Source organism: Tympanuchus pallidicinctus, unplaced genomic scaffold, assembly GCF_026119805.1.
Source record: "Tympanuchus pallidicinctus isolate F22 unplaced genomic scaffold, pur_lepc_1.0 scaffold18, whole genome shotgun sequence".
Taxonomy (NCBI): Eukaryota; Metazoa; Chordata; class Aves; order Galliformes; family Phasianidae; genus Tympanuchus; species Tympanuchus pallidicinctus.
Window position 1 is genome coordinate 8,345,553 of NW_026294699.1, and position 12,973 is coordinate 8,358,525.

Below are 12,973 nucleotides of genomic sequence, written 5' to 3' on the forward strand. Positions count from 1 at the left end.
AATGTGGGGTGGGTGCTGTTTTCAGAGCCTCCTCTGGAGAACCACGTTTCACTGTCTGCCCTGTGCCCCCAACCTGAGGGTGCTCTGCTGCTCTTCAGGGCCCGGGCTTTGCTTTCATTGAGTAAGAAACAGTTCTTTCCTCTTGAATGAACTGTGAAATATTCTCTGGACGTGCCGTGCAGTGGAAACGAGAGAAAGCACTCGTGGCGGCTCTCATTGGGGTGGTACCCCGTGCGGTCATCGCTCTCGTGTCGGGGTCGATGTGAAAGAGCCTTGGCCGGATCAGCGCTGCAGCTGCGTGCCGGGAGGGCGGCGGTACGGTCCTTCCCAGCCCCAGGAGGGAGCTGAGCCGCGTCCGAGGGGCTCCGCAGCGATGCGGCGGGCGGGGACTGGCAGCCCCGGGGGGGATCGCGGCTCCGAGTCTCCGCTCGACGCCCGCGGGTGCCGCGGGGCCGGGTTCCGCCCGCAGCCGGGTCCGCCCCAGCCCTGCCGCTCCGCCGCTCCCCGCTGGGCCGGGCCGGGCCGGGGGCTGCGGCTCTGGGCGCCTCCGCCCCGCGGCGGAGGGAACGGGCGGGGGCTTCCTGCGCTCCGAAGTCGCCGGCGGCAGCAGCAGCAGCAGCAGCATGGAGCGGGTCCCGCGGCTCGTGGCCGCCGCAGGTGAGCGCCAGGAGCTCCCTACGGGACCGGGACCCCGAGACGCGGGAGAGCGGGAGGGGCCGCGGGGAGCGGCGGGGGCCCGGGGGCCGTCACCGTGCTGTGTCGGCTTCCCTCCGCCGGGCCCGGCGTCCGCGGGGAGCTCAGCTCGGGGCAGCCACGTGCGGCGGGAGAGGGTCCGGGCTCCCGGCAGCGCCCGGTGCCCCCCGGCTCCGTCCGCGCACGGGTGGACGGCGGCCGCGGCCCCGTTTTCCCCGGGGGATGCGCGTCCCCCCCGTGCAGGGGCGGTGTCCTCGCGCGCGTCCCCGTGCCGGCGTCTCGGGGCGGGGGGCTCGGAGGGGCGCCGGGCCGGGCGGTTCCTTCGTCGGCTCGGAGAGGCGCTCCGTCCCGTCCGTCCGGTGCCCGTGGGGCCGCGCAGCGCAGGGCCGGCAGCGGCAGCGGCTGCGTTCCGCGCGCCGAGACAAAGGCGGCGGGATCCAGCCGGGCGCTGAACGATGCCCGCGCTTTTCCCTTCGCAGGAAATGACTCCCGAGGCACAAAGGGCCCCACGCCCGCCGCTGCCCCGCGGGAGCCGCTTGCAAAGCTTGGAAAACGCTTCACCCTTCGCGCAGCCCTGCGCGGCTCTGCTCCGCGCCGCTCTGCCGGGGAGGGGCGGCTCCGTGCCCGCACGTGCGGTGCTTTCTGGCGGCGCCTCGGGCTCGTGCCGGTGTGCGGGCGGAGCCTTCGGGGGCGCGAGGCCGCGGTGCGGGACGGCCGTATCTCCGCCGCGCCATCGCCGCCTGCCGGGGCTTTTGGGGGGGACGATGCGCTGAGCCCCGTGCTCGGCGCTGACGCCCGATCCGTTCCTTCCGCAGTTCTCGTGGGGTGCTGCGCGCGGCTCTGCCCCGCTCTCGGCAGCGGGATGGGCTCCACGCGGGGCACGGCCGTCCCCTGCGCCCACCCAGGGGAAGGTTGCCGGACAGGTACCGTACCGCGGATGGGCTTTTTGCCTGCGGGGTCGGCCCGCGTGTTGGTGCTGTGCCGGAGGGCGCCCGCCCCGCTCAGCATCCCTCTGCCTCTGCCCGCAGATCCGCAACACGGAGCGGAGTGGTTGCAAACAGAGGCTGAGCTGTTCCCCTTCCCTGGGACCCCACCCGGGACTGCTGAGCCCTCCGGCACAAACAGCAGCCCGAGGGAGGCCGGGACGGACCCTGCAGTGCGGGATGGAGTGAGCACCGCGGCACAGCCTTCATCCTCTGCTGGTACCACTGATGCAGCTGCAGGCAGAGAGGGAACGTCTCCTACACCCCCTGGGGAGAGCCCAGCCAGGGTGCTCACAGCAGTCACCATGGAGCTCAGCACAGCTCCAGCCATCAGCACTGCCCCCAAGACTGAGCCCATAGGAAATGAGAAGGCAGAGAGTTCCCCAACCCCACAGAGGACCCTGTCGCATTCATCGTCCCACATGATGGTGCCCAGCAGCTCTACGGGGCAGTGGGGAACCCCCAGCACTGTGAGGACAGTGCTCACACAGAGCTGGGAGGGCTCACTTAGCCCCTCACAACCTGCCCTGGAGCCAGAGGGCAGGGGTGCCACCATCCCACCCAGTGACATCAGAGCAGGGACCCCCCAGGGCCACACAACAGGCAGCCCTGTGGCAGGGACGAGTGGGACACTGTCTTTTGTGGGAGGGCTGCAGAGTCTGCAGAGCCCCCCTGGGGAACTAGGAAGGATTCATCAGGTGCTGGCAGGGCCAGGGCCAGCAGGAGAGTCCCACTCATTGCAGGGGACAACCATGGCCTGGCTGGGTCCTCATGCCACTTCCCGCCCCCCTCTGCTGTTCTCAGGGGTTGCTGGCCATGGAGGGCTGATGTGGCATCCCAAGGGCCCTGGGGCCAGCACGACCCTACTGCCCATGGAGTCACGTCTGCCTCCTGACCCTAGCACCACAGCCGCTGTCCTAGGGGTGACATTCCCTGGCCCTGAGGGAGCCCCAGACCTGACCACGGAGGTGTTGGGGCTGCTAAACATTCAGAGTCCCCCTGGGCCCAACCATGTCCCCATGAACCAGACCTGGCATATCTCAGCCTTGCCAGGGGAAGCCCCACCGTCACTGGGCCCACAGCCCTCCCTGGGGCTCATCCCCACTGCAGACACCCACCCAGCAGCGTCCCCAGGGCGTGAACATGCTGAGAGGCCTCACGTCCCAGGAGGGACCCCGGTGTGGGCAGGTGATGCTGGGCCTTGGGCAGTGACTGCACCACCAAGCACAGCCCTTTCCGCGGCCCCCAGCTCTCCACTGCAGCCAGCCCTGACCAAACCCACATCATCTCCACCTCTGCTGACCTTTAGCACCAGCATCACCAGCACTGCCACCAGCACACCTACTGCTACCAGCACAGCCACTGCCACCAGCCCCACACTGCTCAGGGATGAGAGGACGGCCCCGCTGGATCCCATCAGTGCTGCATGTCGGGGGGCTGTGGAGGAGCTGACGCGGGGGCCCAGTGCGGTGCCGGGGTCCCCCCATCAGCCCACAGACCCCCCCGGGGGCACAGAGCCGCCTCCTTCACAGAGCAGCCCTACGGAGCGGCCACACGCTGACCCCACATGCGTGACACCAAACCCAGAGACAGCAGGCAGGGCCACCCCGGAGTTCATCGTGGAGGACGAACCGCCGCAGCTGCGAGGTGGGCTGCGGGGTGACCCTCCCGGGAGCCGCCGGCACGGGCAGCGGTGGCGATGCCGAGCCCTTTCTGTCCCCGCAGCGTCCCTCCTGCGCGTGCCCTGCGAGCTGGCGCTGGACATGGCCTTCGTGCCCGCGCTGCGCGACCCCGCGTCCCACGAGCACCACGTGCTGCTGAGCGGCCTCAACCGGACGGTGAGCGTGGGGCCGCCCCGTGGGGAGGAGCATCGCGCTGGGGCGGTCCCGCATTGGCACCCATGGCTCCCGCGCAGGTGGCGGCCCGGCTGGCGGCGGTGCGCGGCTTCGTGCGTCTCGAGGTGACCGCCGTCAGGTAGGGACGGCCCCGCAGTGCCCGGCGTTCCCGCGGCCGTTCGGGGTGATGCGGGGCGCAGCCGCAGTGTCGTGTCCCGCAGGGCGGGCAGCCCCCGTCAGGTGGTGCTGCACTACGACGCGCTGTTCGCGGCCGAGCTGGTGCGGGCGGCGGCGCTGGGAGCGCTCCTCGACGCGGCGCTGCGCTCCGGCGGAGCTGCGGCGGTGGGCGCCGCCCGCGTCCTGCGGCACACGGCACGCGGTGAGTGCGGGCGGGCGGCGCGGGGCCCGGCGGCTCTCGGAGGGTGCGGAGCGGCACGGCCCCGCCGCCGTCCTCTCTCCCGCTCTCCTATCAGCGCCGGAGCCCTGCGCGGCGCTGTTCTCCTGCCCCGACGGCTTCGCCTGCGTCGTGAGGGCGGACGGGAACGCCACGTGCACGTCCCTCTGCCACCGCGACTACTGCCGCAACCACGGCGTGTGCGCGCACCCCCGGGGCCGCGGCCCGCTCTGCCGGTGGGTGCCGCCCCGCCCAACCCCCCAACGCCGCGAGCGGCAGCCGCTCAGCGCCCCGCATCCCCGCACAGGTGCCCCGCGGGCAGCGACGTTTGGTTCTTGGGGTTGCGCTGCGAGCGGCGAGTGACGCTGGCGGGGCTGCTGGGCGCGGCCGCGGGCGCTCTGCTCGGCGTCGTCCTTCTGGGGATCGCCGTCGGGGCCGCCGTGGTCCGCAGGTTCCGGGCGCTGCTGCGGGAGGCGCGGGCCGAGCAGGGCCGCAGCAGGTGGGTGCGGGTGGGAGCGGGGCGGGGATCCCCCGGGGACGGACGGCGCCCCGGAGCTCCGCAGCGCTCACCGCCCGCAGCTACCGCCGCTTCTGCCGCCCGGACGAGGCCGCGGCCCCGCACTGGGCGCGCTCGTGGCCCGGCTCGGGCAGCTCCCTGGACAACCCCGCCTTCAGCCGCTCGGAGGAGCTCCTGCACCTGCACCTCCCGGACGACGGCTGCTGCTGCCGCAACGACCCCCTCAGCGCCGCGCAGCGCCCGGAGCCGCCCGCCCGCGGACACGGGTAGGTGCGGGGCTGCGGGCACCGGGAGCTGCGGGGTCGAGCTCAGCCCCTCGCGTGCTCCCGGGTCCGACGGCGCAGCGCCATTCTGCAGCCCGGAGCCGCAGGGGTGGTTTTCCCCCGTTAAGGAGCGATGCAGAAAGGCTCAGAGCTGCAGTGGGAATTGTGTGAGTGCCCACGAGGGCTCGTAATTAGCGCTAGGGATTACTGTGAAATAAGGGAGCGGGACCGGGGGCACAGCCTCCCGCATTCCAAGCCCTTCTGTTTGGCACCGCCGCTCTCAGAACGGCCCCAGCTGGCTGCAGCTGCAGCACAACAGCCCAGCACTGCATCACTCTCCCGAGGGCCCCGGCGTTGCTGTGCCAGGAACACACTTTGACCCCCTCCCACCTATTCTAATCCCCAACGGATTTTGCCACCAGCTTCCAGTACGGCTGGGACACGAGCTGCAGCAGCATGAACGAACCCATGGTTGACTCAGGCAAAGCCAGTGACGTCTCGGTGTCCAGCTGGCCCGTGGAGCCCAACCCCTGGGCGCCCTTCTCCCTCCTGCAGCAGCACTCCAGGCAGCAACCGGTGAGCATCAGGCCCGAGCTGGGGGGCACGGAGGTCACGTTTTCCCTTCCAAGGGGGGGAACGCGGATCGAGGGCCCCTCCTGTGCCAGCCCCCCCTGTCCCCAGCAGCCAGGCAGGCGGCCGCGCTCCTTCTGCGAGGGGATGGAGCTGTGTACGCTGGAGCGGAGCTGGACGGCCTGAGCGCTACAGACTGAACCGTGGCACCAAGCATCAGCTTTAAAACCAACCACATTTTATTTCCACGTAACAAGCTCAGTGAAAGAAGTCCAAACACTTTGACAATACAATCAACGCGGGTGTGATGTCAGTTCCACTCGATGCGGAGTCCTGAAAGATTATCAGGCAACGGTTTCACCGGGGTCAGAGCAGACTTGGGAAGCCAGCTTGGGCTGGGACAGCGTGGTTCGTAGCGATAGGTACAGAAGTGTCCAATAACACACAATGCTGGCATCCAACAGAGTTAATGACTTACATCCGGCAATTTGAAAATAAAGGCTAACAGATCGTTGAAGTCACATCATACTATGTACATATATGGTCTGCCCTATAGCCATTTCAGAACAAGCTAAGCCACTGTGAAGTGAAATACAAATTAAGCGCTGCTGCATTGTTTGTCATGATTAATGTAAATGAGGTATAAATTTAAACACCAGGACGTTTTAAGCATTAAAGTTTATTTTCCAAAATGCTCTCCTTATTTGCAAGTGTCTTCTTGAGCATCTAGCAGGGCACAAATGGTGGGGGGCGGTGGAAGTGGATGGAGGAGGGCAGCGGGATTCCAAAGGTGCTCAAATAGAAAAGGAAAAGCAAGCTGCAGGTTTCTGCACTTAGATTCTCAGCTCACAGTGGGCAACGCTGAGGGAGAGTTTTGCTAGGATAAAATGCAGATTTGTTCATTAAAAAAAACAAAAAAAGAAATCAGAAGGCTAAAAGAAAAATCAAACTATGGGGATACAGAGCTCTATCGTTTGATATTTTCATCGTATAGAAAACAGCCTACAAATAAAGTCACAAAAAATAGACAGTTATATGCTGAGCAGCCAAAAACATCATGATTTATTAATATCTGGAGAAACTTCATAATTCAAACACAACCAAACTGTACATTTTACAATCACATTCTATTTGTAAACAGTTAAAAGCCACTGACTTCTTTTGCATCTTCGGACACAAACGGTTAGAATCAAGGCAATGAAATGATGGCGATTTCTGCACTGTTAAAGTTTTTACCCTTGCCTAGTCTCGAACGCACCGACTAAACAAGCATCACGTAACACCTTTTGTGGCAGAGATGTAACTCGTCACTTTTGCAAGAAAGTATTTGCGAGAACTTTTCAAACATTTAAAACTTTTGTACAACAAACAATTCTGTAAGCCCAATCACTTGGTTACAGTATGCATAGTTACTCAGTTCGGCTTTAAGGTACGACAGTTAACGTTAACACAGTCACAAAGCAGGAACAGCCACTCGATGGGATTACAAAAGAATCGTAGAACTACGGATTATCAGCAAACCACCACCACTCACTAATAAAAAGACAGCGTCAGAAAGCAGGATGTCCAACTCCAGCTCCAAGCGTGCTTTTTTTGGCAGAGAAAAGTCTTACAGAGCAATAAGTATCAGTGCTAAAAGTTGAGTTTTTTTTTTTTTTTTTCCTATAAGAAACTACAAGGAGTTTTTACTGGGGAACTGGTTTTCCTGAGAGCCATGCTCTTTGATTTAGGATACAGGAATAGAAAACAAAAGGACATGGCCAAACACTGTTCGTTATTCCCAGAGATAGAAAGCATCTTTTTCATTCTCCATTTTTTTTTTTTTTGTCTTTTTAAAAATTTTTAAAATGATGGAAGAGTAAACATTTTTCTCAAAAAACAAAAACAAAGATTCTGTAAACAAGGAGGCCCCGACACGCGGGCACCCCCAAAACAAAATTGAAAGCCTATTGAAAGTGCAGGACCCCCCTGGCTTGCAGGCTGGGTTGCAAGTCACAGCTGTGGCCACAGTTTTTTAAACTGCAGAGCTAAATTCTTTAGTTTTTACACATGAAAAAACTGGTGCAATACTTTCATTCATAATCCTAAGTCAGTATCATCACTTGATCTTTAAACGCCACAATACCACAACAAGGTAGGCATACATCAAGGCATAGTAGAGAGCGCACACTGTTTGTTAAGAACATCCTTGAGTAAACATTTACACGTGAACTGCTGCCTCCCCGGTATTGCCGATTGGACAGAGAGAACATCATTCAGTGCAAAGGTAAAAAAGCTCATACTCCAACATCATCAGCAAAATGCAAAACAAAAAAGAAAAAAAAAAAAGGAATTTCAAAGAATAAACATGATGAATATACACAAATGAGCTCATTCCAAGCAGTTTTATATGGACAGCACTATCTGGAAGTGTAAATATATACTTTTTCACATTATAATATTGGCCTGCATGATTCAAGTATTCAAACTGATATGTTTTGGGCTAAAACAAAGTGGAAAATGTGCAGAAAGTAACTGTTTCCACAGGTGACCCCCTTGCTGTAGGTGAAAAGTCCAAATTAGTGCTGCTTTGTTACATTTTGAGGTCACAGTTTATTAGTTGAAAAAAGTAAAAGGTTACATGGACTCTCCACCTCCACCTAGGTGGTCAACAGAAAGGAAAGCGTTGATGGGGGATGGGCTGCTAATTCCCCTGGTGTCATTGCTGCTCGGGGCGCCCCACAGGCTCGTGGAATAGTTGGGGCTCCCCCAGAGTGAAGTGCCATGAAGGTCTCCACTGCTAGTTCCCGACAGCCCAGCACCATTCCAGTGATTTAGATCATTACGGTTTGAGAACGAATGGGAACCGTCAATGGATCCGAGTCGGGTCTGGCTGGATCCCAGAGATTGCCAGCCAGGAGACGGAGTCAGAGACTGGCCTTGTGCAAAGAAGCGACTAATCTCCTCTTCACTGGCAAACTCCGCAAGAATAGTAGTGTTCCCTAAAACACACCTGCGGGAGGACAAGAGCACATTTCAAAGAGGTTCTCTCCACCTCGCCTCTGTGTTAACAAAGCACTCCAAGCACCCTGCCATCAGCCCCGCAGATGCTGAGCTGCCACTGAGAATCCTCACATGCCTGCACACGGGAAGTGCTTCAACCCCAACAAGGCATTTGCAACCACTTTAAATTCAGACTAAGAGAAGGAAAAACAAAACTTACATGTGCAGAGATTTTTGTGCCTTCACTACCTCTTCTTTTGAACTGTAACGGACCAAAGCATTACCATGTGGGAGGTTAAGGTGGAATGTTATTAGTGGACCGTGCTGCATGCACAGAGTACGCAGGGTTGAGCCATCGATCTGAGGGTGAAACAAATGGCAGGGGTGAGAACAGGCAGCACGAAGCTTGGACTGGAGCAGGGCCGTGCTGCCCTGCCAGCCAACACAGCCACAGAGCCCCAGCCTTACCTGAGGTGTAAGGTTTTTCAGAACAAGCCAATTTGTTATTCTCCCTGAGCTGCTCTCACCCCAGCTTGAACCTAAGAGAAAAAGAAAGCACTAAGTGCCTTGTTATACTGAACAGAGGCATTAGGAGAAGCACATAAGCAGCTGCGTGGCAACTGACAGGAGAGCTGATGAAGGAGAAGAAACTGTTGTCAGATAATTGTAACTGAAAAAAAAAAACCCATAAAAAATACATCAAGTGTATTTGTTTCCACTCACTGCAAGCTAAGAATAGTTATGAAGCCTGGCCAAGGACTCCCCATAGTACATATCATGATCCAGCTCGTTATATGAGCCACTCTAGGAGCAACGCTGATCAGGCAATCATGTTCAGCTGCACAGATGTCAAACTCTGTAAGCCTTTGGTGAGATGTTTCACAAATGAGCAGAAATAACAGGACTGTCACCCACATTACTGCTGCACACAATGCCTAAAAGCCACAACACAGTCCTAAACCCAATTTTGCCTGGTGGATCTTCAGCAATGCAGTTCAGGAGATACAAACCCGTTTTTGCTTTTGGGAAGAGAAATGCTATGGGGTACCAGCTGACACTGAAATTATGTAGCTTAACAACAAAAACCATTGTTATTCTTACCAGGGGTATATCTGGCATCAGAATTTCCCCATCCTCCACCCAAACGAAGGGAATTATCCCAAGTGGACAAAGGTGGTTTCTGGCCTGTTAGCCCTGGAGGTGGGCGGGATGGAGCAGTGATGCTTTTAGGTGGCAAAGGGACCTTCCACAGCTCATGAGCCAGAGAGGTGTTAGTGACTGATCCAGGAGACCATGTTGATTTGGAATCACTGTTTCTGGCTACTAGAAGACAAAGACAACAAGAAATCAATATTCTGTGGAACTCGCATCAGTCTACAAATAAAAGCTGTTAAATGAGAGTAAAATAAAGACTTGAATCACAGAATCACCCGGGTTGGAAGGGACCTCAAGGATCATGTAGTTCCAACCCCCCTGCCCAGCAGGGCCACCAAACATACACATTCAGATCAGGTTGCCCAGGACTCCGTCCAACCTGGCCTTGAACACGGCCAAGGACGGGGCATCCACAACCTCCCTGGGCAGCCCGTTCCAGGGCCTAACTACTCTCCTTGTGAAGAAGAGTGGTAACTTGAGTTACCACTCAGATGAGATCCCATTAATAATTTTTATTGACAACTCAGCGAGTCACTGAAGCACATGAAAGGCACAAAACCTCTGCTTGGAGCAACGCAAGATGACGTCACCTGAAGTGCTTTGTGCTGTACTGCTGAGGGAAACATTGTAGTTGGAGGCACGAATGGATGACCAGGCACTAGTTGAAGGCAGCGTGGTGTTCAAAGATGAGGATGACCCTACAGCAAAAATAGAAATCCATGACAGGACAGTGTGTCAAAATTGCAAAAATATCAGAAGACTAAACATGTCTGCAGAGTCAAACAAAGGACCTTTTCCACTCTTCTGAGTCCTCATTCTTAACTGAGGGCAAGTGGTGGCAAGCATGCTCAACATCAGGAAGCACCCTGCACTCACTCCCCACAAGCAAAGCTCATTCCATTACTGCAGTGACTAGACTGCCTGCTTTCCAACACACTGCCTGTCTGTGCTCAGGAGGATTACATCAGAACGCCCATCAGTGGTGCTCACTCACTCTTAACTGCATTCTTGGAATATCTACTGCATTGCATCAAGCAACAGTGTCTGATCCAAAGATGAGCATCCAGCCATGACATCCACAACATGACAGATAAACAAGAAGATGAGAAAGCAGCAAATGTATCTTCAAACAAACCACTGCTCTACGTGACAACAAGAAGCCTGCAGCACCACCCACGGCAAGGCGCCCGCAGACGTACCACTGTTCCTGTCCCTGAGGTGGTCAACTTCCCGCACAGTATTAATTGAGAGATTGTTTATGACACTGCCAGGAGTGACGTAAGGGTCAGTTTCAGGGTCGATGTTTGGATAACCTTTCCATGGCTCACCAGGACGAAATTCTAGGAACAGAGATTCAGAAAAGAAGTTTTTGTGTTGGTTTTTTTTCCCATTGTTGTTATTACTTTTTTTTTTTAAATCAGGAGGCAGAGCTGTATTGCTAAGATAAGTGGATGACTTACAATCCAAGACCTTTTAAGTACTTAATTTACTCATTTTAGTCTTCACCTTCTTATTTCTAGTTTTTCAGCCCCACCTCACCAGAGTAAAATTTCCAAGCAGGGAAATACATTTCCCTGTGCAATCAAACCGCTGCTCTCAATTTTTATCAGCTAAAAGCACAATCCTTCCCAGCTTTCTGTGTATGTTTTTGTGACCCTCCACATGTAACAACCAAGGGATCTGGAAGAATGCAGAGCAGTAAGAGCCATGCAAGCAGTAAGTGGTGGCACTGCATACCTGGTGGCCAGTTAACACTGCTAGAGCCATTAGGCGATTTGGCACGGGGCCAGCCATCCCCAATAGATCCAGGAGGACTGGCTGGTGAAGTACTGCTGTTCATAAAGTCATATGGAACAAACGGAGACTCTTCCAGCCTAAAACCACTTGAAATAGCACCTACATTAAAAAAAAAAGTCATGTTTTCTACAGACAATTCTGGGTATAAATTGCACACGTGTAAAATAAAAACAAGCCCATGTAAAGAGTCATAAAATACATGCCAGCATACTGTTCTGTTTTCATGTAGAGTTACACAGTCATAGAAGTGCACATAATCTAAAATGGAAGGTCTCTGAGTAACTGACCAGAAGACCTCAAGAATGCAATCCCATGCCATCGTCCCAAAACCAGTACATTTATAAATTTAACTAAAATATTAACTCAAGAGAATAAAACCATGATGTAAGACTCCAGCTGGATAACAAATAGAGCAATATTCTGTGACAAGAATGCTCCTGACAAAGTATCTGCTAAGTCTGAAAAGACCTTTAACTACTGGAAAGCTCTTAAGTTTTACTCCTATTTCTGTAAGGAAAAGAAAAAGTTATCGGCAGCAGAGCAGGGAATAAAAGCAACTTTCACAGTTCTGTGCAAATCCTGTCAGAACTTTGAAAGTTATACAGCAAAAGAAGCTATATTCTACAGTTTCAGAGGAATATACAGCTGTTGCTGTTGATTTAGTGCAATGGAGTTCAAATGATCAAATTTGTAACACTGTTCGGAAAACGTTACCTACAGTTAAAACACCAACACTTCTGACTTCCACGGCTAATAACTGGCTGAAGCTTAGAGCAAGCAAGTGCAGCAGCAGGATGTCCCCACTACGTGCTTCAGGCAGCAAACTATTTCATAGTATTAAAGCAGCTGACAAATCTAAAAATATCCAAACAATCTGAAGACTGAACAGTAATAGGAGACTGGAGACATTTTTAACTATCTTTAGACATAGAACCTTTGTGCTACAGACTCAAGTTTTAACTGGATGAAATTTCAAGCAACTGCAACAGTTGAAACATCACGTGAATCCTGATCACTGGAATGAAATATCAGGGAACAGCTTCATTTGGAGGGGACCATCTAGCTCCAAGCCCTCTGCCGTGGGCAGGGCTGCCACCCAGATCAGGCAGCCAGGGTCCAGCCAGCCTGGCCTCCACAGACAGCAGCACAGTGGGGCAGGGGTCGGCTTGAAAAGTCTGAAGCCAGTTTTAAAATTGTATAAAGGCTTCCAATTCACATTAAGGTAAAGCCAGTAGCAGTAGGCATGCTGAAAGTCTTAAAAAGGAATCCTGCACACTGTTCCTACTAGCCTCATCACAGGATCACTTCTGTAAGTTAAAAATATTAAGAAAGCTATGGGCTGCTGTACAACAGAAGCAGCAAGTTTAGCACAGACAACACCATACAAACTACAGCAACACAAGTGTTACAACTACAAGCACAAATAAAGCAAACCTGCATCTCACACACAGAACTTGAAATTCAGAGGTTGTAGGTTAGATGCTATTTAAAGATGTGCTTTAACATACCATGTTTGCTGGAGTTTTGCTCTAAAGATGTGTTCACAGAAATGCTGTCTACTGTAGTCCATTTCCTCAGTCGAGATTGTGGTGGCTCTTTAATACTGCTCATATCCATGTTTACATTCAAGTTTGAGTTCATTCCTAAAGGATACACACAGCTTATGAAAGACAGCCTGGATGCCTTTATTCTGTTAATTACCACTACTGTTCCAATCAACATTCAAGAGCATACTACTACAGTTATTTCATGCTTCCAAGTCTGTACAAGAAACATGAGCTTAA

General features: G+C 54.7%; 2 protein-coding genes across 16 annotated transcripts in view; one reads left to right on the forward strand and one right to left on the reverse strand.

Moving 5' to 3' along the window:
- Positions 1-517: 517 nt before the first annotated feature.
- LOC128078888 (mucin-5AC-like) lies at positions 518-5,256 on the forward strand. Its single transcript, XM_052679558.1, has 9 exons — positions 518-657; positions 1,509-1,616; positions 1,722-3,323; positions 3,402-3,514; positions 3,592-3,650; positions 3,733-4,141; positions 4,213-4,404; positions 4,485-4,688; positions 5,108-5,256. Exons 1-9 carry the CDS (start codon positions 624-626, stop codon positions 5,159-5,161), a joined length of 2,775 nt encoding a protein of 924 aa, XP_052535518.1. The 5' UTR covers positions 518-623; the 3' UTR covers positions 5,162-5,256.
- A 215-nt stretch (positions 5,257-5,471) lies between these two features.
- Positions 5,472-12,973, reverse strand: part of TNRC6A (trinucleotide repeat containing adaptor 6A) — a 43,131-nt gene continuing 35,629 nt past the window's right edge. For 10 of the 15 annotated variants that reach the window (XM_052679544.1, XM_052679549.1, XM_052679547.1 and 7 more), the window contains 8 exons: positions 12,698-12,832; positions 11,130-11,288; positions 10,592-10,732; positions 9,983-10,090; positions 9,339-9,560; positions 8,706-8,776; positions 8,458-8,597; positions 5,472-8,247 (listed from right to left, as the gene is read on the reverse strand). In XM_052679544.1, the coding sequence (XP_052535504.1) occupies positions 7,872-8,247; positions 8,458-8,597; positions 8,706-8,776; positions 9,339-9,560; positions 9,983-10,090; positions 10,592-10,732; positions 11,130-11,288; positions 12,698-12,832 (1,352 nt within the window). In that variant the 3' untranslated portion in view covers positions 5,472-7,871. The remainder of the gene's footprint in view (positions 8,248-8,457; positions 8,598-8,705; positions 8,777-9,338; positions 9,561-9,982; positions 10,091-10,591; positions 10,733-11,129; positions 11,289-12,697; positions 12,833-12,973) is intronic. The other 5 variants (XM_052679543.1, XM_052679556.1, XM_052679546.1 and 2 more) reach the window with 1 other exon arrangement.